General features: G+C 38.8%; 2 protein-coding genes across 7 annotated transcripts in view; one reads left to right on the top strand and one right to left on the bottom strand.

Annotated features, from left to right (window-relative positions):
- The window catches only part of LOC150084438 (oxysterol-binding protein-related protein 1-like), a 707,041-nt gene extending 700,163 nt beyond the window's left edge, over positions 1–6,878 (top strand). For both annotated transcript variants that reach the window (XM_090376067.1, XM_090376066.1), the window contains one exon: positions 5,494–6,878. In XM_090376067.1, the coding sequence (XP_090232193.1) occupies positions 5,494–5,596 (103 nt within the window). In that variant the 3' untranslated portion in view covers positions 5,597–6,878. The remainder of the gene's footprint in view (positions 1–5,493) is intronic.
- Positions 5,041–26,731, bottom strand: part of Tsen2 (tRNA splicing endonuclease subunit 2) — a 245,765-nt gene continuing 224,074 nt past the window's right edge. For all 5 annotated transcript variants that reach the window (XM_090376069.1, XM_090376068.1, XM_090376071.1 and 2 more), the window contains one exon: positions 5,041–5,401. Coding sequence is in view for 3 of the 5 variants with exons in the window: in XM_090376068.1 (XP_090232194.1) it covers positions 5,392–5,401 (10 nt within the window). In the remaining 2 variants the exon portion in view is untranslated. The remainder of the gene's footprint in view (positions 5,402–26,731) is intronic.

The raw sequence follows: 26,731 nt of genomic DNA, 5'->3' as shown, positions 1-26,731 counted from the left end.
CTTTCTAATATTTACAAACTTGGACAGTTAGCTAGATATATCTACATCAGTATCATTGAAAAATAGTAAAAACAGTAATAGGTCAAACACCAAACGCTACTCATAAAATTTATCCACAAAGAGCAATAGCCATTATTAACCACTGTCTTCTGCTACTCAGCTATCCCTTCATAATGAAGGTGTTAGTCATATTTGTTGAATGTTTATTAGCACTTTAACACAGAACTTAATCTTCCTCTGAATCATGCTAATCATGTGGGTGCACTGTTCAAGAAATATATTCCTGATGGTGAAATTACAGAGGAAATGAGGTGGTGACATTGAAAAATATGCGATTTTTGAATGCGATAATTGGCGGTAATTACATGATTCCAAGCTATGTTCCACTGCTGACCTTTCATAAAATTTAAAAAAAAAAAAAAAAAAAAAAAGAATCAAAATCAATTGTTCTTAGTGCCAGCATTGAAGGTTACCCTACAGTACAGCATTGGGTATATGCTAGAAACTGTAAACATGTGGAATTGATTACTTCAAAAAACTGCATAGCACTTAATATTACATTTACTATTATCTACACAGACGTGCTAAACAAAAAGATAGAATTTAAAGAGTTTAAATTAATGCAAACTACTGAAGTAAAAACAAATAGATTTTGAAGCATGTATACATGTTAACTGTCTCTGGATATATGTTTAAATTGGCTAGTAGAACAATGGCAATGTCTGACAAGCTTATATAAAGAAGTTAGGTGTGGATGTTAGAAGTTGGTCAGAGTTACCAACTAGGGCAGTTGGTAACTCTGACATCAGGCAATTTATTTTGATTGTTTCTAATGCCTCTGGCTATATCTCCTGATAATAAATGAGATTTTTGCAGAAGAGTTTAAACTGGACTAAATTTTCTTATTCCATTAATTTATTTTCTGAGCAAGCTTTGTCTTTGCTTGAAAACATAACTGCTACTTTTATGTTTTCAAGAATGTCCTTTATAACGCTTATTTGTCTGCCACTAAGAAGAAACACTCAAAACGTTCACCTATTCCCTGGTGGAACCCAACTCTCACTGCTCTTGAGGACAACTCTGCCACCCATCACAATCTTCAGAGGATGCACAGATCCTGGCCTGCCCAAGAAAATGAATGTTCTAAACAAGTCTTCAGTAAATCCAAACGGAAATATTATAAAAAGATAATAAAAGATAAAACTGCTTATTGGAAGCAAATTGTCAAAGCTACTGGGAATTCTGATCCACAGGGCTTAATACACTGATCGACAAAATTAACAGAACAAAATGTTTTTCATGAACAGTGTTACTGAAGGCGAATATTTGATATAATAGGCATCATGGCAAGCAAATTCCGACTATCCAATATATCACCTTACACATCCTCACATTATGTGAATTATTCATGCCTATAAAACCATAGGTTGCGATCACATCACTTCATTCCCGTTTTTTGGCTTGCTCAGTGGAATAGCCACATCTCCAGTACTCGGGATGGTAAGTCATCATCATTTAGATGATTCTTTGAGATGGCAGGCCATTGGACTACTTGAAGCTGGGCAGTTGCAGGCATAGGTGGCACGCTGACTTAATGTGTCACGCAGTGTCGTCTCAGCACTGTGGAAGCAGTTTCAGGAGACAGGAACAGTTACAGGAAGAGCTGGCTGCCCAAGGTTGCCCTCGGGCAACCAGAACAGACCGCTATCTGGCACTAACAGCCAGACTGAACTCTACAATGTTCTGTCATCAACTGTCTCTTCAGATTGCTGCAGCCACAGGTGAAAACATTTCCAAATGGACTGTGTTAAGAAGGCTCATTTCAAGTGGACTACACAAGGAAGCATGTGGTTTGTATCCCATTAATTCCAAACCACTGCTCATCGAAACTGGTGCCACGAACTTGTGACTTGGAGCCCTGACAAAGGGGTACACTTCTGTTCTCTGATGAGTCCCATTTTAGTCTACAAACAGATTTTAGACGTTCTAAAATCTGTTTGTAGACTAAAGAGACTAGGAATGCGATACCATCCCTCCAACATCAGAGAAGGGGACACAGTGGAGGCAGTGTTCTTGTATTGGGCAGAATAATCATCATTGGCAGCACCCCTCTTCATGTTTTTAATAAGGGTATTGTAACTGCATAGAGAACAGATCCTTGAAACCTATGTGTGACTTTTTAGGGGTGCAGTTGACTCAGATTTTCTTTTTGTGCATGACAGTGCCACTGCACACAGAACTCAAGTGGTGGAGGAACATCTTGAAACTGAAGATATCCAACTGCCATGGCCAGCACGATCACCAGACTTAAATCTGATCAAACGTGTGGGGTGCTCTTGGGCATCACATCGCACACCGACAGCCAACTCCTTGGTCACTTGGTAAGCTAAGGTCTGTGCTGGTGGAAGAATGGGATTTGTTGCTACAGAATCTTATAAACACCCTTATATCAAGTGTAGTTCATTGCTGTCAGGCCTGTTTAGCCGCTGGAGATTCTCATATGCAGTACTGATGTCATGTGTCCATATTTTCGAGCATCTTGTATTGACTTCTGTAATGTGACCTTTTTGGTAATTCTCATACATCCATAAATGTCCCTTTTACCTGCCCGAAGTTTCTCTCTGTCTGCTCATTTCATCGTTATTCTATGGTACACCACTGTACAAAATTTTGTCCCACTTCATTGCTGTACAAGTTACACCTTGTTTTCTGTGTGTTCTGTTAATTTTGTCGAGCATTGTACATAGGTTGATTAGGAATCATATAGTCTGGTATCCATAATGCCATAGCTTATTTTTTTGCGTCTAGTTCGTTTGTGACCACATCATAATATCCAATCAGATTGGTCAGACAAGATTTCCCTTTAACAAACCCATGCTGGGTCTGAAGTATAACTTCAGTCTTATGATAATGCTGAGATCTATTCGTGGGAGGATACTGTCAACAAAATTTTAAATAGATTGTTTTCAGTTGGCAACTACCACTGAATTTTCCATCCATTATGAAATTAAGAGGTCTTAAGTCTTCAGAGATTACTCCTTCACTTTTATCTTGTATCGACTTCTGTTAATGTAACCTTTTTGGTAATTCTTATACCTCTATACACAATCAAACACCCGCTGAATGAAGGCAAACTTCCACACATCTATCCTGCAACCATCTTTTCTCATCTTGAATTTATGCCCCCCTCATGTGTAGTCTCAGAAAGAGGAAGAATGCAGTAAACATTTAGCTTACTCAATCCATTCGAGGCCTTAAACATATCTTTCAGAAGTGTTTAAGGTCTCAAACACCTCAATCATTTCCCTGCATGTACTTGGTCTCCAGATACTGCAAATTGCAGAAATAAAGTTTTTCTCAATGCATTATCTCACTCCCTTTATTCCCCTCACCAATCTAATTGCCCTTCTCTATACCCATTCCAGCAGCTCTACATCCTTGCTAAAATGAGGCCTTCAGAGATTACTCCTTCACTTACTGCTATTGAACTTTCCACTGCTGTTGATAAAACAAGTGCCGTGCTCCTGAATTGCTAGAAGGAGAATTCATTAAGAAATTTCATTCACTTAAACTGAATGTATTTATTACTTTTATTTAACAGATGCCTAGATGAAGCCTATTTTCCTTCTGCTTGAAAGACTGCACTATTAAAAGTAATACCCAAGCCTGACAAATTTTGGTTGAATCCAAAAGCATACATACCTTTCACCTAGCTTTTTGAAAGATTAATATCTACTATTTTGAATTCAAAGTTTTAGTCTTACTTCTACTAACCAGGATGACTTAACCTCCAGCAAAGGATACAGTTGATATCTTAGTGGAATTCATAACTTCATTATGCAAGATGACCATAAGTATGTTCTAGACATTTTAATATAATTTAAGCAACATTCTATCACAACCAAAGCCCACTCTATCTCTAGAAATGTTAGTCATGAATGCCCACAAAGATCCATTCTCAAGCCACTCTTCTGGAATGTTGTCCTTGATGAGTGGCTTGCCCAAGATTTTAATACTGTTCTATTAGCATGTGCTGGTGATCTCTTAATTTTGGTGTATGGATATATGAAATGAGCTAAATTTGTTTTGTACTTCATTGCTGGACTGTCTGCAACAAGTTAAAAGAGTTTCTATCTAAAATAATAGTCTTCAAGGGGAAACTTTTCTCCTACCAGAAATACTTCTGTAAATTTTTGGCAGGTTAAGAAATATATTGCTCAACTTCTATGAGTTTCTAGAAAGGATTGGGGCAGATTAAACTTTGGAATTGTGACTTATTGTACAAATCTGTGATTGTCCCTATTACCATATTTGCTGTTGGTTTAGTATTAGTAGTGGCAAATGATGCAAGAAAACAAGCTTATAAAGCTTGTTTTCTTGATCATTTTCAAAAGGAATTTAATTATTTTCAACAGGAGTTTGTATGGTATATAGAGAGATTCATAGTTCAGGAATTGCATATATAATTTTAGCTGCATTTTCCCTTAATTATGTCAGCTAAAAGAACAGCAGGTAGCTTAGAAAATTATGATGTAGTGGTGCAAAATGCCAAGAGATTATTGTGGAAAAGGTTACATTGTAACCTTTTCCAAGAAGGAACTCAAGAGTGAAACTCCAGTGAACTGATTAAGTAAAACTTTTAGCATCAGTCTATCAACTGTGTATAGTACTGTTGAAAAATATGGAGCACATGATATCTTTTGGTTCTGAATTTAAAATTATGTATTAAAAAACAAATTGATTAAATGATTATTATACCTATCTGTTTGTAGTTTGTGTGACATCAATGTTCTTATTTATGTAGCTATGAAAAAAATTTGTAGCTATCAAAGTTCCAAACATGGTATTTTATTGTGAGCAAAGATTATGCAAGCTATTTACAAAAAACAGTAATGATGAACACTGCTTTTACAAAAAGATTTATCTAGATTTTCCTATAAAAACTTGATCTTTTCTTGTAATCCTTGAACCAAATGCATTGGTGATTTCAGGCTTGCTATCAATAGTTGACCAAATATTTTCTGTTGTGTTTTGGCCCAGTGATGCAGTTGGCTAGTTAAACACACAATTTTTAAAATCAAATAACTTTTTTCTTTGTGACAATGTATTATCTCACTGAAACAGCCATTCACTAATCTCTCTTTATTTTGGGACAGTGAAAGGAATCATGCTTTTAATAATGTCAGTGCAGCTCTTGTAGAACACAAATGGATCTGTCCCATCTTCCATAAAACCCTCCTGCATACACTGATTTGGCCTCCACCACTTTGAAAAGGACTTCTGAAACTGAACAAACATTTTTTCTTATACAGTTTGTGCCACAGAAATGTTCAGCTTTGCCTGTTAATTCAAAATTTGGCTCAGGACTCCAAATTACTCCATATTCAATATTCAACTTACTCTGAAACAAATTGTAAAAAACAAAAGTTCATTTGCAATATTAGATGCACATTCATTTGCAGTATATTAACTAATATATATTTATTCTTATAGGTGGTTTGAGTTAAAACCTCACCCATTTAAAAGAGAAGAAGTTTGGACTTTCAATGGCAATTATTGGGAACGAGATTATACAAGTTGTCCAGATATTTTTTGACAATTATATATTAGGGATGTCCTTTTTTATATACAAGAAGCTAGTTATCAGGGCTGGTCATCTTGATCAGAACCAGATTAAAAGTCCTGTCACTAGTCAAGGATGGTTTGTATATAAAAGCACCAGTAAATACCAAGGTTTGTAATTCTGTAAATGACTGTACATATGTCTGATATTAATGTTTCCCAGTCTTGGTTGCATTTTTATTGTAGTCTACAGTAATAAGTTATTTGAAACAGAAAATTATATCATACCAGTTGTTTTTGTGCTCACTGATGAGGCCTTGATAACAGTTAATATTTTGTTTTTGAAAATTACTTGAAATTATGCAATTCCATGATAATAGCCAAACAACTGTCTCAACATATAGCATGAACATATTACATGGACGAGGTTGCCTGTACTATTTTGTAAATGTTTTTTCTAATATTTTGATAAATGCTGTGAAAACTTTTATTGACGTCCATTCTTTTATGGCTTTTCAAAAGACGCCATTTATACAGATGTATAGCACTATGGTGGTTAAGATGCCTCTAAGTGAGAAATACTACTTGCCATAGAACATACAATTTGAGATAATGAGCTGCAGGTATTAAGGAAAAGATGCCAACTTGATTTTTCAGAAAATACAAAAGATAATATTCATGTAAAAAAATGTATATAAATGTTGCTCACATATTCTTAAATTTTATAGCATAGGCAAGTGTTGATAAAACAGACACCCATACCAGGGACTTTAGTTATGCCATCCTCAGTGGTGACAACACTTGTAGTGGTTGTGTATATGTGTAAATACATTTTATAATACAAAGCTGATTACTTTGTTCAGTTGGAAATTTGACTACCCTTCTTAATAGTGTTTTGTTGAGAGATTTAAACATATCAAGGATCATTTCTGGCCATTGCAAAAAAAATTAAATATGGTACTTGTCAATTAGCCTCCTGCCAAAAATGTTAAGTAAATTTAACATAACCTAACCAGTGTATATTTACGTTAAGTCAATATACATAAATATATACTGGTTAGGTTTAGACCAGCCTTACTTGTAACTTACACTGGTGGAGTAATAATAGACAAGTACCCTAAATTTTTATTGGATTATTTGAATAGATCACTACTTTTGTAATTTACCTTACAATTATTGGCTTATAAAAATATTTCATAACTAATGAAACCAATATAGTACATTATATAAAGTAATATAAGATTGCTAAATATGTTCACTTCGGCTTTGTTAAAAATTTATTGTATGCTTAATGTTTTAAATTATTTACAGCTCCTTCCCACTCCTTTTTTATATAGCATTGACTATTTGTATAATTTTTTTTTATTATAAACATTTAGTTCCCTATTCAAGCATATCATATAGATAATCATAAAACCTAGCAAAGTTATTTAATTACTTGTATAATTGTACAACTTTGTTCCAACTGAATAAAGTTTCAAAATGTTTTATGTTTATTTTAAATTCTGTGTACATAATTATATTAATGTTGACAACACAAACATTACACACAATATAACACAAACATCACTAAGAAGATAAGTTTTATTATAAGAAGTAAAAATTTATCAAATGGGACAAGCTTCTGTGAGAATTATAATGATCATGCATGATCATTGCAATTATACTGTCAACTTGAAAGTTTGTAACATGGAACACAGTGACCCAAAGTGAAACTTGGAATGAACAATGTGAAAGTGTAGCCAAAATTGACCCTTCTTTACAATCAAGTGTGATATTAATGGCACTTCAAGATTACAGAGTTTGAATATTTCTTAGTAAAATTTCCCTCCAACATCTAGATGTCACGTTGAATCAGGTCAGTTGAGAAGAGTGGCTAAGCATTTGGAAAATATTGAGTGTCATGCAACCATTAAGAAAAGTGTCCAGTGACACTTGAAAAAACCAAGCAACAATATCTTCTCAAGTGCTATTGATATATAATTATCTATCATTTATAAAAACAAAAGCAACTGAAGCACTCACAGCCAAAACAGCAGTTAATCACTGTACACGTTGTTTACAGATGCCACTTGACCTTAATTACCTTGGTGCAAATTAAATAATTAAATATACACAAATAAACAAATCCACTATCTGCATAAAGTGTATTTTCTGTGGTTCATTACAATTTTTTTTTTTTTAAATAAAATACACTGGTATAAACAATTAGATCATAGCATATTAAATATGACATGTTTCAGCTTCATAATGGAGCTGAAACTAAGTTCCAGTCAGTACACATTGAAACTTTTCAAAGTTAAAAAAGTAGTAATCACTATTTCGACATAGAAATTGTTATTTTGAATGATGAGCACCATCACCACAGAAATAAAGGTAGAACTTGTAGGAACAGTTTTTGTCACCATTCTAGATTATATATACAGGCAACTTTGGTGCTTGGTCCCCACACCTGTGATGCAGCAATAAAACAAGGTATCTGTAAGTTGTGAAATTAGTCATCACTCTTGTGTCTGTGCTGTTTCCAGCTGCTAAGTGTCACTGGACAGTCTAGAAGAGCTGCAATACATCTTCCTATGGCATCTCAGATGTGCTCAATAGGATTCAGATCAGAGGAACACAAAAGGTAATCCATACAATACACTCATTTTACAACATATTGTTGACCAGCTGTGCCCTATGGGATTGAGCATTGTCATCCCAACAGAATCAATATAGGGAAAAACCATTAGTTGAGATCTGTATATGACAATAGAGACTAATACCACCCCATATCGGCAATCCACCAAACTGATGATCCCTTACATACAGAGAGTTATGTCACATTTAACCCAAGCACGGTACTAAGTACTATAGGTTCTAATACCTCTCGTGTTTGAGGTTCACATAAAAAAAAAAAAAAAAACACTAAGATCCAATGAGAATCTGACTTCAGGCTCTAGCAGGACCCATGTCTTGACACTCAGGTTCTTGTCTGTTTCTGTTGCAAAGCATCCAAGTAGCTGGCTAGCATTCATCTGTCAATTGCAACAGGGAAGGGATAGCAATCTCCTCTAATGTTGTTGATAGTTTACAACTCTAGCCTAGACATTTACGAATGGTCTGGATCCTTTGGACTGATTTTTTCTTAATCTGCTGATATGCTTGAGACACACAAGACCATGGTACAGCTTGGCATTTTGTTAACTGTTCCACTTCCAGTCTCCTGATGACTCTCCAAGGTTATAAAGCACTTCAAAAGTGGTACTTGTTCATCTGTTGCCTCTATCATTCTCCCAAATCCACTAAATAGAACTCTGACTTTGGGAAAATCCATTTGAGATGCATCTGTGTTGTCAAGTATTCACTAAACTTGCATGTCCCCAGCCTGTATTTGTCAAAAACTCTGTAATCTGCTCATTAATCCATGAATGAATAAAAGCTGTTATTGCTGTTCCACCACAATGAATATTACTCTAAATTGTCCGATGGATTGTAAAATAATACCCTAATTGTTTTGACCATAGTGGCATAGTGTTTTGTGAAAGTACCATGGTGCAGATGTGGTTTCCCACATCTGCACCATGGTACTTTGTGAAGAATTTACAGAATCTCTGTAAAAGCCAGAAAAAGTGTGGTGTCTGGTTTGTGACAGAGTTGTGCTGTGGTCTGTTGTTCTGTCTCTGGCTGCTTAGCCGCAAGGCCCCTAAGGGAACCCCACGTTGCCCACCACCACCACTGGGAGGTGAGCCAGGCTGCCCATTATACTCTGGCTGGCCTCCGCCAGGGTTGCACGAGCTTCCTGACAGACCAAGAAAAAAAAATAATAAAATAAATAAATTAAATTAAATTAAAATAAAGTAACAGATTAAAAAATATATATAAATAAATAAAAATAATAAGATAAAAAAAAGAGAGAGAGAGAGAGAGGCATAGAAAAAGAGAGGATTTGAGGGGGAATGAATTTGGGTGGGTTGACAGGGGAGAATAAATCCACCCTAATTTAGGCGAAGTATAGGAAATAGTGTGGGTTTAAAAGTCACAGGGGGCAGGTGCCCCTGTGTAATTGCCAATGGCATAGTGCCTGTAGATCCTGCACTGAGGTCAGTGCCAGCAATCCCGCACCTAGATCGGTGCCAGCAGTATATCCTACCCATTTCGGGTTTACGATGACTTTTAAATCTTGCACTCCGAGGAGTGCCAGCATCCTGCACCTTGGATGGTGCCTGCAATAGATCCTACCCTAGGATCACACGCCGGTCTGGTTTAATTCTTGGGCTCTGAGTTCTGCAATCTTAGCTCGCCTAAGCGCATAGGTGGTTAATGCCTTATAGGTATCTTCCTCAAGTAGCAGAGTGGATTCTTGATTGCGAGGGTTTCTCTGTATTGTGGTGAGGAATTTAAGCCTAATGTTGTCGTAGCTGGGGCACTCATATATGAGGTGCCCCCAGGACTCCTCTTCGCCGCATTGGCAATGTGGATCAGTTTTTGTTGATTCTCGATTCCCATGGTGGTCAGTTTTTGTTGGAAGGATCCATGGCCGGTGATGATAAAGGTCACATGGAGGCCAGGTGAAAACCAGGGTGGAGGTTCTGGGTGAGTTGAACTTACGGATGGAAGGAATCGTTTTGTGATGGCCCCTTTTGTTGTAGTGTCCCAGTCATGTTGCCATATCTGTTGTCTTTCCTGCCTGGTGCCATTTGTGGTGTCAAGTTGAAAATTTAGCAGTTGGGTTGGAACTCCCTTCCTTAAGTGATAAAAAAGCCCTCTTTTAACCACTTCTAAGTATAATGGCTGACATCCAGTTAATACCTGCAGAGCAGGGGTGCTGACGGTATGGCACGCCCTGCAAATTGAAATGAGCATGAATCTCTGGATTGAATCCAGCTTATGTTTATTTCTTGCTAGGATGGCTTTTTGGTACCAGATGGAGGCACCATAACACACACAATTGGCACGCATGCCGCTTGGTATATCAAAGTAAGAGCTTTGTGCTTCAGCCCCCAGTCTGCCCTGCTGACCCACCTTATAGCACTGTACCTTTGAATTTTGTTGGCTAGATACTTTAAGTGGTGGTGGAAGGTAAGCCTCGAGTCTAAGAAGATACCTAGGAGCTTGACTTCATTGTGCAGCCGTTATGGGCATAAAGTTTAATTTTATTGTAGGTGGTCTTGTGATTTGTAGCCTGCCTTTAAGGAGTACGGACTTTGTTTTCTCTCCTGAAATGGTAAGGTTGTGCAGGGCTGCCCAGTTCTGAAGTTTTACCAGTGCTCCATTTGCCATTTTCTCCAGGTTCGTCCTGGTGTTAGTACATACCAAAAGGACAAGATCATCCGCGAAGGCCAAGGGACTCAACACCTCCCAGGTCCATGCCCAGGAACTCATCCAGGACAATAGACCAGAGGAAAGGGCCAAGCACAGAGCCCTGCGGACAGCTTCGATCGATGTACCTAGTCACTGTCTGGAATCTGTTGGTAACTTGGACTTTTCTACCAGTTAAATATGACCCTAAACTGTTGTATAGGTTGTTGGAAACATTTGATTGCCGAAGCCTCCGAAGAACACTGGGCCACCATAGTCTATCAAAGGTCCCAGCGAAGTCTACCATGATTGCAAGGGAGTACTTAAAGGCTGTGTGAGTTGCTTGAGTGATTAATCTGTTAATGGCATCTTCTGTGCTGTTACTTGCTTTGATTCCAAATTGCTTGTCACTTGGAAGTTTTTGTTCTTCATATCTGGCGGTAAAGCAAAATAGGAGCAGGCATTCTTGTAGCTTGGCCATTACAGAGAGCAAGGCAATCCGGTGGTAGGAGGTTGGAATTTGTGGTGGCTTGTCAGAATTTTTCAATATAAATTTGAGGGTTGCTGTTTTCCAGGATGTTGGAAAGGTGCCTTCTGTCAGGCACCTATTTAGACGGCTTAGGAGAGTAACAGGATGGCATTCTGCAAATTTTTTAACCACATCCACTTCTAGCAGATCAGCATCAGGTGTTTTTCCTACTTTCATTTTGTTTATTGCCAAGTCCATCTCAATGTTAGTGAGGCCGACCGGGCTAGCCGAGTGGGTAAAGTAACTGCCCGGCAACTCAAAGGTCACGGGTTCGATTCCCGCCTCGGGCTTGGATCAAAGTACTGCAAAAACCTTGGGAGGTGCAATATGGCCACAGAAGCCGATGCGCCAACAACTACCAAATCAAAAAAAAATCAAAAATCTCAATGTTAGTGAAGGGGGATTCCACAGAGGCAGGATGATAGTTGTGATTTTCATCTACTATTTCTTGTTGTTGTTGAGTCATAGCTGCAGCTTCAATGGGATAAATGGTGTCTAGAATATTGTTAATGCTATCCTTCCAGGTGTAAGCAGAGGAGCCATCCATCTTTAGTGTCGTATCGAGTACCTCTCCTCGCGGCAGCTTGTTTGTTACGATCTTGAAAACGATGCCCCAGAAGTGGATACCAGGGTTTACCACATTTGCTTTTTACTTTTACGAATTAGCTTTGCATATTCATTTCTGACAATGCGGTAAGCCTCCCTGGCGGCATCTACCTCATGGGGAGGTAGCCTTGATCGAGCCTGCTGGAACATTTTTCTTGCATGGTGGACTCTTCTTCTGAGATCCTGTAGTTGGGGATTCCACCAGGGAACTGCATACCAGTAGGGCCTTCTGCGTGGGATGGAGAGATCACATGCAGATCTTATGGCAGTGGTAATAATCTGTACGCAATCGTCTGAAGGAGTGCTTCAGGGAGTCTTCTTGTTAGCTCAGTCCGAAAACGTTGCCAGTCTGCCTTTTTTGAATTGTACCGTATCACATCTCGTGGGATCGGAGGGGTCCGTTCCACAGAGTGAATCAGAGAAAATGGTATCGCTCTGTGGTCCAACGTGGTCCAGGCTTCTTGTACAGTCCATTTGGCTATGTCTGGGGTGGCTGCTGTAACATCTATGGTGCTCTCCCAAAGGGGGCCGCTGTAAGTTGGAAGTTGATCTGGTCGGTTTATTACTTGGAGGCCTGTGGCTAGGAAGAATTCTTCTAGTTTTGCACCATTTCTTTGTGCAGATCTGTCAGGGGTGTGACTGTGCCAGAGCAGAGATCTGCAGTTTGCATCCATGGCTATTAGTAGTCGTCCCCCCCCCCCCCGGGAGAGTCTCAAGAGCCATCCGAATGGTTGAGATCACTGGGGTGATGTCTTCACCAGGGTGAGTATATATTGTTAACAGGAACAAAGACCCTAACTGAGTTATGATTTGTGCACAGGCACTGTTTGCAGTGCAGAGTGGTGTAATCTTTGTTGTGCTGATTTCTGGGTTTATGATGATTATTGCTGCCCATGGGGTTTCGGTTTTACAGTAGACCATTTTATCAGGGTAACCTGTGACCACACCTGAGCGAACATACGGTTCCTGTAATAAGGCCACATCAATTTGGTTTTCTTCTATTTTCACTTTTAGTTGGTCAGCTACCAGCCTCGCTCTTTGTGCGTTCAGTTGAACTATTTTTATTTCATGGTGGCAGTTTGTAGAGGGGGCCTCTATCCATAGTTGATTCTCATTTGGTATTGGCTTTTGGCTTTCAGGTATACCATACAGTTCTCATCCCTGATTGAGTGTTGATGAGGAGCTTTCACTGCTTTGCAGTTTGCACAGACTGGGAGCTGGTCTTTTGCTGGGCAGTCTCTGTACTTGTGCCCTTTCTGGGCACAGTGGCCACATGTTGAATCACGCTGGTTGCATGTGTGTGTGATGTGTGGCCAAAGTGAAGGCACTTGTAACATTTCGTAACTGAAATATGCTCCTTAAACCTATGGCTTCCCCAGCCTATGAAAATGCGACTCTGTGTTTCTAAGATTTGCCATGCTCGCGTGAAGAGCTGGATTAACCAATTGACATTTGAATGTGTTTTAGATTTAGTACTGTATTTTGGGCTAACGTCTTCTTCCTCCACAGGTAGGTGCAGACTTAGATTTTTGTGGTAAATTTCCTCTTTGAGTTCTTCTGGGGGTTACACCTTGCTGTATGTCAAATAAGACAATTGAGGGTCCTTTTTTCTTGTGAGCCTCTGCCTTTAAACTGTACTTGGTCATATTTTCATTACTTAAAATTGTTTGTGCCTCTTCTCTGGAGTTGGTTTCAATTACCACACCTGGGTGTCTATTTTTATTCCGCATACTTTTGATCTGGATTGTCTTCATTTGATCTTTTAGATTTTTGGTTAAGGTCTCCTTTACAGCGTCACTTGTGTCAAGCTGCGCGTCTTCTGTCTGCTTAATCAGGATTGTATGTGATTCTGTCTTTCTTGTTAGTGTTTTGGTTTGGGGTCCATTAGCACCATTCCGCAATGGTGCTAATGTGTTTTGGTTTGGGGTCCATTAGCACCATTGCGGAATGGTGCTACTTTAGCACCATTCCGCAACGCCTCCGCAAAGGTAGGGGCGTTGTTGCATTTGTTTTCCCCCTTTCTGAGGGCGAACCTCCCATTTCGCTTGCAGTTTTTCGTATTTGACGTAGAGTTTAAAATCACCGTTTCCATCTTGCTGAATATGGTAATGAGGTCAGTGCGGATAGCAGCAGTAATTTTCGATGATTTTCCCACATACTCCTCGGGCGTCCCTCTGATAGCCATAATTTGGTCAATTGGGGTTCCAGTTAGAGGGGGGTAGAGTGGGGTTTGGGTTTGCAGCTGGTTCTGGCACTTCATTTGTTTCTTCATGTGCATCTTTGTTCACCTCTTTGCTGGTCTCTTCGGTCACGTCCGGGTGCGAGCGAGTCAATTGTTGTGAATCCTTGGGTTCACAACTGCTTCTCTTTCCCTTTTCTGGGCAGTAGATTTCGCCTAATTGTAGCTCCTTGACAGATAAGTCCGCAGGAGCGGGAGAGATTTGGTCAGTTGTTGTGCTGTCTCTCTGCATTGTTTTTTCCAGCACTTGAAATGCTGCTTTTGCATTGGCTGCAGTAGTATCTAGATCAAGCCATGGAAATTATCTTTGGAATCGTAGATCTTCCAGAACAGCACTCCCCCAGGCTTCTTTTGCAGGGGCCATTACAGATCAAAAAGACTTTAATATTTTTTCCGCAGCAATCACAAGTTTGTTGGCTTGCGCGAGGCATAATGATTATTAAAAGGAGGGAGAATTGGCAAAGAACAAATGTTTAAGGTAGCACTACAGTTGGGGCAGAAGGCTTCTGCAATTTTTATTATTTTTTTTATTTATTAGAAAAATTACTGCAAATTCTATTTAGTTTCTCAAGTTCCTTATTTTTAAAGTGTTCAACTGCTAGGCAATAAAAGCACTTCCTACTATGTGAGGAGTGTTTGTGTTCAGTTATATTTAGCGTTAGCACGACTTTCCCTTCTTTAAGTGCCCCAGCGGGTAGCCAATGTCCGCTGCAGTAAGACAAAGTATACAGACCACCTGCTGGTTGACCTAATTTAGGTGATCTCTAAAATGCTGGTCAACGTGACCTTGTGCTGGAAAGCATTCCGCTGGCTATAATGCTTGGCTGAACAAAATAAGATATGTATTCAAGTTTTTAAATTGAGAATAAAGTTGTTTACCTGATCATTTAGTGGGTACAACTTGCCTCAGGAAAAAGCACGCTAGAAACTGATTTGCTGGATATCAGAAACTCGACAAGATGTTGAGCATAATCCTTTAAACTATTCATTGAACAGGAGCCTGAAAACATGCGACCGTACAGTGAAAAACCTACGACCTTCCCCCAAAGGACAATTGTTTTGACCAGTGTAATTTCACTTTTAATTACTGTATTGATAACACTGATCAAAAAGAGATGGGACTGCATTATGATATATGGACAAAAGTTGCAGCCAGTAGCTTTGGCAAGAGATCAGAATGCTTGACTATCATTTTGTCAAATGATAGTCAAGTTTGGATTGATTAATAACTGCTTTACAATTGTTGCAAACTTTAGTGTAGGCAGAAAATGAACCTGGAGATTTGGACCCACACCAATTGCAATATGTAGCATTGTTATCTTGAACAGCCTTAGCACATTTATTGGAAAACTAAGGTTTTAGATAAAGGACAAGATTTTAAGGTTGATTGTGGAATAAAGGGTTTTATCCCACAAGAATAATTTTACTAACACAATTTGGTTTCAGTAAACACTAAATGCAAAGGAAGAACAGAATTGTTGCAGATCATTCCATTTTGCATTCTTGTAATGCCAAACAAAAACAACACTAAGCTAAGAACAGCCATGAGAGAAAGTCTCCACTGGAGAAGAGACCATCACCAAATTGTAATCTGAGGCTCTAGAGAACAACTCACCTTGATCGTGTACTTTCAATGGTTTTGGGTGTGTTAGGATTGTCAGGTATTCTGATAAGTAAATGAACAATCTGAGTGCGGTCATTAGTAACTGTAAACAAAAGCTTCAGTACCTTGACTAGCTGAAATTGGAATCATTAAAATCTCCAAGAAAAATTACCTCTCTGTTGGATTGGAGAAAGATGAGTTTCAAAGAAAGAAAGTCAGAGTTCTGATTAGTGGAGTTGGGAGAATGATAGAGGCAACAGATGAACAAGTGCCACTTTTAAAGTGAAAGGAATTATAGAGCAAATCAATAGGCCAACTAAGATGAGAAGTAGTTGAGACCACTGATACTCTACTCCTAGAGAGTTACAAATAGGTTCAGTCTAGGTGAACTATCAAGTTGCCAACCTGCCAAAACTTTTTAGAGCTGTACCCTTGAAATGTAAGGAAGACACATTTTGCCGTGATGCCCATCATAACATCAAAAGACATAATCGTAATGCAAATACTGGTAGTAATAACACTTTGTTCTAGCAATGATGTGTTACAACTTAAAATATTTAATTGTATTAAGATAGATTTATTATAGTACAGGTGGTAGATGACTTTCATCAACCGGTGAAATACCACCACTTTGCTTATTGGAGGCTTGAAGTGGTGAAACCCATGTTTAGTCTCTAGAGCAAAGTTTTCCGGCATTTCCCCCCCCCCCCATACTTCTCCTTCAACCCATGCACGGTACTAAGTACTATAGATTTTGATACCTTTCATGTTTGGGGTTTTCATTAAAAAAAAAAAAAAAAAAAAAGAGAGATAATAAACTGGGTAAAGTGTGGAATTAGTTTGGTGGCCAGACAACTTTGTTGTGAATTCCTAAGATCAAAGCATGTTTCCTTACAGCAGTCAAAAGTCTGCTGTGTACAAACAGAATTTATAGCTAACAAGTTGTCAACTGAGTTTTTAAAACAGTAAGTTAAAATATTATATAACTTTATCTTGAAACAGGCTTCTGAGGTTCGAAAAACTCATGTCACAATAATAAACTCATACACCAACCATTTAAATTGGATTAAGAAATTTTTAATACTGTAAAATAAAATATAGTTCTATTTACAATAAATATATAACTTAATGGATTAAAATAAATGTATAAAAATATATATATAAAACAATTAAAATATAGAATAAAAGCACTAAAACTAGACTAGCTTTTGGAAACATCCGCTTCCTTTCTCAACAGTAAGTTAAAACTTACACAACACATCCTTAAAAACCAGGCTCACATGTGGTTCGACCGGTACAGGAGTGGTACTCCCTTCATGTGTATTAGAACCAGAACCGGAAATGGCTCGGGAGCGTGGAAAGCAAAACCGTTCATCGGTACTGAGGACCACGGCCTCAAAGAGGGGATGCATACATATACCCATCTCTGTTAATAGTATTATTGTCTGATGAACAGATTTGCAAGCTCTCGGGCCACTTGCAGTTCCAGAACCCATGTGCCCCGTCAACGATGACCACATCCTCTGTGGAGATCTGGTGCTGCTTCTCCCAAAAATGTTCAGCCACAGCAGACTTTCCATAATCTGCGGCTTTTATGGCATTCATGTGTTCCCCCAGACGATTCTTAAATTGCCACCTAGTTTCACCCACATAACACTCCCCACAATCCGGACACTTTATCACATATGACCCCACTACTGAAATCATTCGTTATAGGGTCCTTAACCTGGACACCACCATGTGCAACCTACGCCTGGAAGCTGCACACAGCGTGCCTGGCATTCAAGAAGCACTCGTTATATGCTCAGTAAGGCCCAGATAGTAGGGAATGTATGCTGTGGCAACTGGCACAAACGGTTCACTTTGCCTGGGCATCACCCCTCTTATATATTTGTCCATGACCCTCTGGGGGTAGCCGCATTTCTTAAGGTCTGCTGTGACTCGTCTAATTTCCTTTTCTCTATCCTCAGAGGTACTGCAGTGGGACTCTACCCTATCTAATAATGACTTAGTGACGCTGTTCTTATGTTGCATAGTTTGCATCGAACTATAGTGAGTGTGTTGGCTCTGGCACATAGGTTTTTTTAAACACTGTTGTTTTAAGCCTAAGTCCTGCTCTAGAGACCAATATGTCTAGAAATGGGAGGGTACCAGCTGCTTCCACCTCTGAGGTGAACTGGATAAATTGGGAGAAGCTGTTAAGCAAATGAAGTACTCCATCCTGTTTTCCAGTTCCTCCATGGCCAAATTCGCTACTATGGTGCTAATGGGAGAACCCATGGCTGTACCATGAACCTGCTTATACATAACTCCTTGGTACACCATAGTGGTGCTAGAAAGGCAAAGTTCCACACCGGAGCAAATATCCTCCACATTTAAAGTAGACCTACTACTTAAAGTATCATCTCTTTCTAAAGCCATTCTTAAACACTGTACCCCATGAGAAATGGGAATGCATGTAAATAATGATACTACATCAAAGGATATCATAATTTCACTTCCTTCTATAGTTTGATCCTTCATAAAGCTCACAAAATCCTTACTATCCTTGACAGTGAAAATAGAGTGTCCTACTATAGGGGCAATCAACTTAGCTAAAAATCTAGACAAAGCGTAAGTGGGACTTCCAATAAAAGATACAATAGGTCTGAGTGGGACCCCCACTTTATGTATTTTCGGAAGACCATAGAATCTGGGAAGCTGACATCCTGTTGCATGCAAAGACCAAAATACCTCTTTGGTGATCTTCCCCGCTTTTAGCCAATGCTGCGCAACTTTATTAACATGTCGTTCTAGGTTAACCAGCGGATTTCTTCGGGTAACCCTATATGTAGAACTGTCCTGTAAAAGTTTCAAAGCTTTTTTATGATAATCCTCCCTGTCTAAAACTACAGTCGATCTACCTTTATCAGCTGGTAAGACCACGATTTTATCATCATGTCTAAGTTCTTTTAATGCTCTTCTTTGACTAAAGTTAAGGTTAGAGGGCGGCGTCTTAGCTTGACTCAGAATAGCAGCAGGTTTAAAATGAATTTCGTTAGCCACAGTCACTGGCAATTTACCAATTGCCTTTTCAATACCTATGGTTATTTCAGCAATAGGTGTTTTGGAAGGTATAAGTGCAAACTTGGGGTCGTATACGTGATAAAGTGCCCGGATTGTGGGAAGTGTTATGTGGGTGAAACTAGGCGGAGATTTAAGGATCATCTGGGGGAACACATGAATGCTAAAAGCCGCAGATTATGGAAAGTCTGCTGTGGCTGAACATTTTTGGGAGAAGCAGCACCAGATCTCCCCAGAGGATGCAGTCATCATTGACCAGGCATATGGGTTCTGGAACCGCAAGTGGCTCGAGAGCTTGCGAATCTGTTCATCAGACAATAATACTATTAACAGAGACAGGGGTATGCGTATGCATCCTCTCTTTGAGGCTGTGGTCCTCAGTACAGATGAACGGTTTTGCTTTCCGCACTCCTCAGCCATTTCCAGTTTTAATACACATGAAGGGAGTGCCACCCATGCACCAGTCAAACCACCTGTGTAAGTGCCGTGAGCCTGCTATTTAAGGATGTGTTGTGTAAGTTTTAACGTACTGTTGAGGAAGGAAGCAGATGCTTCCGAAAGCTAGTCTAGTTTTAGCGCTTCTATCCTATATTTTAATTGTTTTATATATATTTTTTAATCCATTTCAAGTTTTATATTTATTGTAAATAGAACTATATTTTATTTTACAGTATTAAAATTTTCTTAATCCAATTTAAACGGTTGGTGCATGAGTTTATTATTGTGATATTATATAACTTACTTTAATTTGAATTCTACGAATTGCTTTTCCAAATGCAATTATTCTTATTTGGAAAATCAGTTTGTCATCGAATAGCCCTAATCTGTTTTTTGAACCAAATCGAAAAGAATTGGTTTTCCCAAAAAAAAAAAAAAAAAACTAGTTTCAATCCTTTGCAGTACATTTTTCAGTATCAGTTCTTGGGTTGGGGGTTCATATCTTCCATTGAAGCTTTGGAAGTGCTGCTGACAGAAAGTCTAGACAGTAGGGCCATTGTTATAAACAAAACTTTTAACATTTTTGAAGAGAGCAAAATCTGCAGGAGTATTTTGAAACAGTCATAATCAGTTGTCTTAACAAGTAATCAAAACAGAAATCCACAGATAAAAAATCCTATGTATCTGTTTGAAGGCATATTATAACAGTAATCCCTGCCCAACTGTAGATTTATATTTGTTATGCAAATGGTTTTTTTTTTTTTTACATATATACACAGTTCAGTCTAGTCTTCTTAATGTTTGTTCCATATATGCCTCAAACTCCACTAAAAGTGATGTTTGCTATGACATATGTAGTCAATGAGCAGTGCTATAAAGGTAAAGGCACAGAAAATTAACTGCTTAATATTGGCACTGCTTGAACTCTGTGCTATTTGTAGCAGTACTTGTTTTTTTGTTTACAGAATTGGTATTTGCATATACCAAGTCTGTAAACAGTTCTTTGCTTGTTTTGAGGTTATTTTATATATAAGTGCTGCCTCTTTTGGCCATAAAAGTATAAATACAACAGATACAGAGTTAAATTTATATCATTTACTAAAAAAATGAGAAGTATGTATATTTTATTCTGTGTATCCACCCTGCTTATCAATACAGTGATTAAACACAATTGAACATAGTGCTCTGAAAATTTCAGCAACTTCCCAGTTCACAATTTTTACGTCGAAGCCCATGAACCTCTGTTACATCTCCATAGGAAAAAATTACTCTTGCTGTGAGCTTACAGCAACAGTAATCTGTACTGGTTTTCCAACGATCTACTATCATAAATTTGGTATACAATTTATGATAGTGGACTAAGTGAAAACTGGCCTGTTCCATTTAGACTTAAGGAACTACTCAAGCTTGGAATATCAAAATAGGCAATGTATTTCGGGCAAAACTCTACCATACCCATCTTGGATCAATATCCATGCAATTTATGATGGCCATTTTCAAAAGTGGGATTAGGCAGTAGTTGTATCCTATTCCCTTTAACTCACAGGCCTGCAAAATCTATATTGATGAATTGAAAACTGATACTCTGATAGCAGTTGCAACAGCCTTCCTCTCTTTTGCTGCTTCAGTCATTACCAGTATTGGGTAGTAACTTGATATGAGCTTTACACTATCAACCTAGCTCTGGATCACATTACTAAACTCTCAATCATACCCAACTTAATGTAATGACAGTATGCTACTGTAACAGGATCTAGAAAAGCTGGGCTGAGAAGCAGAAACTGAAGTTTAACTTTGACAAATGCAAAGTATTGCATATGGGTAGAAGTAACCCCAGAGAAATGTACCAACTGTTCAGAAACTTCACAATCTTTTCAAGTGCCATAACTGATTATAAACCTATTACCCATAAAGCACATTATGAGAGCTGGTCACTAATTTGGATGGGTTACTCAGCAAACTGACTTTACCTGATAAAACCAGATCCAAAGCTGTGGCCCTCTAGCTTCTGACAAAGCATGAGGGATGAAGTAATATTATCATGAATAAGGAACAGGCAAAAACATCTTGCTCACCTCCATCTCTTGATGAATGCCAACACTCTGAATCTTGGCATACACAATTGACTGTTAATTAACATTAATAGACTGTCACGTTCTGATCATCTGCTCAAGCACTTTTCAGTCACTTGAAGATGTACAATTGTACTGGCATTATTTCACCTTCCTAGAGATGATGCTAATATAGGACTTTTTACTTACTTTAATCAGACTGGACTATACAATAAAATATGAGTAATTTATAATAAAGTTCCATCTTTCTTCTTTACCATTTTAAGACAGGTACAATTTGGTCCTGGCTGTCTTTAACAACAAAAAAAAAAAAAGATTCTCATATGTCTAAATAGGGGGAAAGAATCAAACTGAGACAAGTCTAGGCTATGTGCAGGATGAGCATAACTGCCAACTCTCATGATTTATAATAGAGAATTATCTATTTTATTCAGTTTACCCCTTCTCCATCTCACCATTTTAGCATTAGTAGAGGTATACGATGCAAGAAAGCAAGCTTCAGCATCAGCCAAAAAAAAAAAAAAAAAAACCATTTCACCCCTCCATTCGTTCCAAATGCCTGTCCAGCTCAGCCTTAAATTTATTTAGGCTATTAACTTCCACAACAAAAGATGGAAGCCTGTTCCACCAATCAACTACCTGCTGCCTAAAGGCAAATTTCCACACATCTATTCTACAACTATCTTTCCTCAATTTGAAACTGTGCCACCTCAGGTTCTTTGTCTGAGCAAGACGAAGAATCCCATCAGCATTCAGCTTGCTCAACCCATTCAAGGCCTTATCAGATCACCTCGCAGGTGCCTACTCTCCAGGTGCTGCAATTTGCAGAACTTAAGCCTTTCTTGGTAAGAGCACCCCTTTGTTCCCCTCACCAATCTTGTTGCTCTTCTTTATACTCTTTCTAGCAACTCTACATCCTTCCTAAAATGAGGCTTCCAGACTTGTACACAGTACTCTAGGTGTGGCCTAATCATTGCCTTGTATAACGGGATTATCACCTCCCTGTCCCTGCCAGCAAAATTCCTATATATCATTGACAAGACTCCATGACCTGCCCTGGCAGCCCATCTGCACTGCTCAGCAAACTTCATATTTGGCTGCACAATTACCCCCAGGTCTTTTTAACTTTCCACTTCCCTGAGCGTAGTACCACCCAATTGGTACATTTCTCTTCGGTTATTGCTACCCATATGCAGTACTTTGCATTTGTCAAAGTTAAACTCCAGTTGCCACTTCTCAGCCCATTTTCCCAACTTATTTAGATCCATTAGAAATAGCTTACTGTCGGTAACAACCCTGCCAACCTTTGTATCATCTGCAAACTTGGACATTAAACCTTCATCATACCTTCATCAATATCATTGATAAATATGCAAAACAACAATGGGCCCAACACCGAACCCTGGGAAACTCCACTAATAACATTTGTCCATGAAGAGCAGTGTCCACTGATTATCACTCTCTGTTGTCTCCCACTCAACCATCCCTTTATCCATTGTAGCAGCTTAACCTTGATGCCATACCTCTACAATTTGTACATCATTCTTTAGGATATCATCATTCTCTTCCTTGGTGATTCCCTTCTACTTCTCTCTCAGGGTAACTCAGATTTTTTTTTTTTTTGCTGGTACAGCAAAAGCCTCAATATGGCCTTAGTTGCTAATGCTCCTAAAAACCAAAACAACAACAAGTACTAAGAGCTGCATCTACTATCATATGACCTCGAATCGCTCTGGAAACAGCTTTTCCAGCCATCATATTGTAGCACAGCATTTGGTCCATGGATTTCTTGAAGTACTTCAGACAATCCTGAACCATTCATCAGAGTACCAATTGCACCCAAAAGATTAATCAGAGTGTAAAATGTTCCCAGCATTTAAACAGTCTCTTGCAGGTGTTCATTGATGATTTTGGAAGCTTTCCAAAATAAAGGCTGATCAAAGGTAATAATACATGGGACATTTTGATTGTGTGCTATCTTGCTCAGATATCATAAGAGTTGAGAATATGCAGGTCATGTCACTTGCCGCTATATCTATGATGGGAAGGAACATGATCGATGCCACACCTGGATGTGAAACAGTTGATCCACAGCGAATTGCTTGCATTGTTCCTGACCAACTTGGACCTGATCTTTCTGCTGCACAGATCTGCCAGAGAAGACTAAATTTACTTATCAAGGCAGTGGGTACTGGAAGTCTGCTGAATGAGATGCCCCTCAGCATGCTTCTCGCATTTCTATTATTCCCTAATGTCAACTGTTGCAACCTTCTTAATATCACTTTCACTAACATTACAGCTATGAATAATTGGATGGATTTTGATCTTCGGCGTTATTGCGGCACTTTGGAGTAATGAACAGAATAATAATAAGAAACAGATTTTGAAATAATCATTTTTTTTTTTTTTTTTTTTTTTTTAAATTCTGTAAAATATTTTTAATATCAAAATTTCAAAAAATGGTTGTGTGGTATATTTTTGAGTTATTTTTATTTGGAACATTTTTGACTGTAAATAAAAGCATTATGTCTCTCTACAAAGTGTAAATTAGTTTCTTTTTTGCATTTATTAGGACACAGCCCTGTCCGCCATCTTGAAATCCATTTTTGGGGGTGTTCCCGGGGTCGGATTTTGGAAATGTTATTCAGCAATGATTCCTGAGCTAAAAACTCTTTAGAATACTTCTGAAGCAATTTTGCCCAGGTTAAAGGGGAAAATTGCTTTAGTTTGCCTGGACTATTATACTCATCACAGTTATTTGCCTAAAACATACTGCTACTGTATGTTTTAGACTAAAATGATTCAGCATTATTCTGATAGCTCATGTCAACTGGTTGCACAGCTTTAGATTCTGTGTACTTCTTACCAAAAACATTACTCCTGTTCCCCTCCCTTCCATCCTTTTTGTGCAAAACCAAAACTATGTTAATGAAAACTTTCATCTGAGCATCAGTCAGCCCCCACTGATAAATATCAAGATCACTCAAAACTAGGGTGATCGGATGTCCCAGTTTTGGGCATAATGTCCTGCTGTCCCCAAAAAAGTTTTAGGTATGCTATTTATCCCAATTTTCACTTAGCTAGAGACTTATTCAAATGAATGTGAAGAGAGAGATATTTTTCAAAGTTATATTTATTTCATCAACTACAAAAACCAAAGAAATACACTTTTTAAATATTTAATATGACCTCCTTTGGTCTATAACAGGGGTCGGCAACCTTTGTTGAGTGAAGAGCCATTTTTGATCTAATTAAAAAAAAAAAAAAGATAATCCGAAGAGCCACACCTCCGCTCAAGTTGGGAAGAGAGTTTTTTTTAAGAAATGGAATACAGTGGGAAGATATTTTTTAAAAAAATATATATTTTGAAATATTATTTATTAATACTGAAAAAAGCTTAACATCCAATTATGTAGGAATTAATGTGACTTTTGCTGCTGAACTTGAGCAATTCTCTCAACATCAGGCGAGTATGCTGTAATTTTCATCTTTAAACATGATGAGGAGACTCGCATTGTTCAGTTGGTTTCTTGATTTATTTTTAATATAGTTCATGTTCGAAAATATTTGCCCACAGAAATAATGTCTTTAAAGCGGTGAGGCTTCTGAGCTTTCTCAATGATTAAAGGAGGAAGCTTCTCTGTGCCAGTCATGTTTGCTGTTAGGAGAATGGTAATCCGTTATTTGGCCCTTTTTTCTGCCACTGCATTATTAGCTTAGTGGTAGCGTCTGTTGATCAATTACACATCGTATTTAAACGGAAATCATGACCCAGACTAGAGCAGCAAAGCAACGGGCACAAAGGAGTACCTCAGGGGAGAACTGAAGGGAGCGATTCTCCTACGAATCACGGAATAAAAAATGTCCAAATTGTGCAATGTTCACCGATCTTTCTGGAACAGGATGGGTTATAGCCAAGGGTGATGTCATTGTGTGTGTTCTGTGCAGAGAGTGTGTGAAGAATTAGGCATCATCTCAGCATTTTCATGAATGGGCATTTATGACTTTGAAGAGGAGGGTAGATGCCCTCAAAGAAATTAAAATGGGGGACCCATCAAGCTCTCAGCTGCCCAACTCGATGCAGTCCCTTTGGCATCAGGCAATCAGAGCTTACTTATGCATCAGACAATAAGGCGGTAAATTCCAAAGCAGAATGCACTGGTCCCACAAGAGGCAGTTATTGTCAGTGACTCTCTTGTCAGGGAAACAGGACATGTAGAATAGGACTGGGGTAAGTCTGCCAGGAGCAAAAGTACATGATGTTGTAGAGCAGATATAAGATGATATTGTAGTACATGGCACTGATCCAACTGAATGGGTTTGCATGGTCAATCCATGAGGTTGGAATTTCCATTTGGAAAATTACTGTTCACATTGGATAAGATCCAAGTACAGTTAGTTGATGCTGACAAGCAACCACACCTGATACTCCCAGGTGGTCACTAATAAATATGATGTCACACTTAACATGATGCAAAAGGGAAAAAATGTCACTGGATTGAGTGCGGAAGGGAGAGTAGATCAGAGGACTTACTTAACATGTACAATGAGTGGACAGAAATCGTGGGATACCAACCTAGTAATGGGTAAGTCCACCTTTTGCCCAGATAAGGGCAGTCACACGGCGAGGCATTGAGTCCACTAGTTCATGAAAGCATTCCCCAGGTATTTCCATCCATGCTTGCTGCACTGCTGTTCATGATTCTGTCGTATTCCTGGGTAGAGGATCCAAAGCGCGAATGGACCTTTCCACAGCATCCCAAAGATGCTGCACAGGGTTCGTGAACAAGGAGGCCATTACATGGTGGTAAAATCTGCAGAATGCTCTTTGAACCATGTTCTAGTCACCAATGCTCTGGGGAGGTGCATTGTCCTACTGAAAGAGTTGTGCCTTGTGGGTGCACAATGACCATGAAGGGATGCAGATGGTCTGCAAGGATGGGTATGTAATCTGGACCGTTCACAGAGGCATCTAGATGTACCAGCGGTCCCAACATGTACCAGTTGAATACACCCCAGACCAACCGTCCACCTGCCTGAACAGTTCCTTGTTGATACGACGGGTGCATAGTTTCGTGCGGTTTCTACCAGATATGCACCCTTTCGTCCACTGGAAATGGGAGTCATTGGACCAGGAGACCCGTCTACAATCATGCAAGGTCCAGTGCCAATGTTCTTTCACCCAGTTGAGGTGTACGATTGTGGTGTTAGCAATGGCACTCTGGTGGGCTGGCGGTTCCCATAACCTGTGGCGGTTAATGATCACCTGATGGTCTTGGTGGAACCTCCCTTATTGAAGTCAGTGGCGATTTGTGCAACTGTCGCTCTATGGTTGGCTG

The sequence above is a fragment of the Mastigoproctus giganteus genome, chromosome 6 (assembly GCF_048544385.1).
Source record: "Mastigoproctus giganteus isolate SK-2022 chromosome 6, ASM4854438v1, whole genome shotgun sequence".
NCBI lineage: Eukaryota > Metazoa > Arthropoda > Arachnida > Uropygi > Thelyphonidae > Mastigoproctus > Mastigoproctus giganteus.
This window is presented reverse-complemented; position numbering and strand designations above follow the sequence as displayed.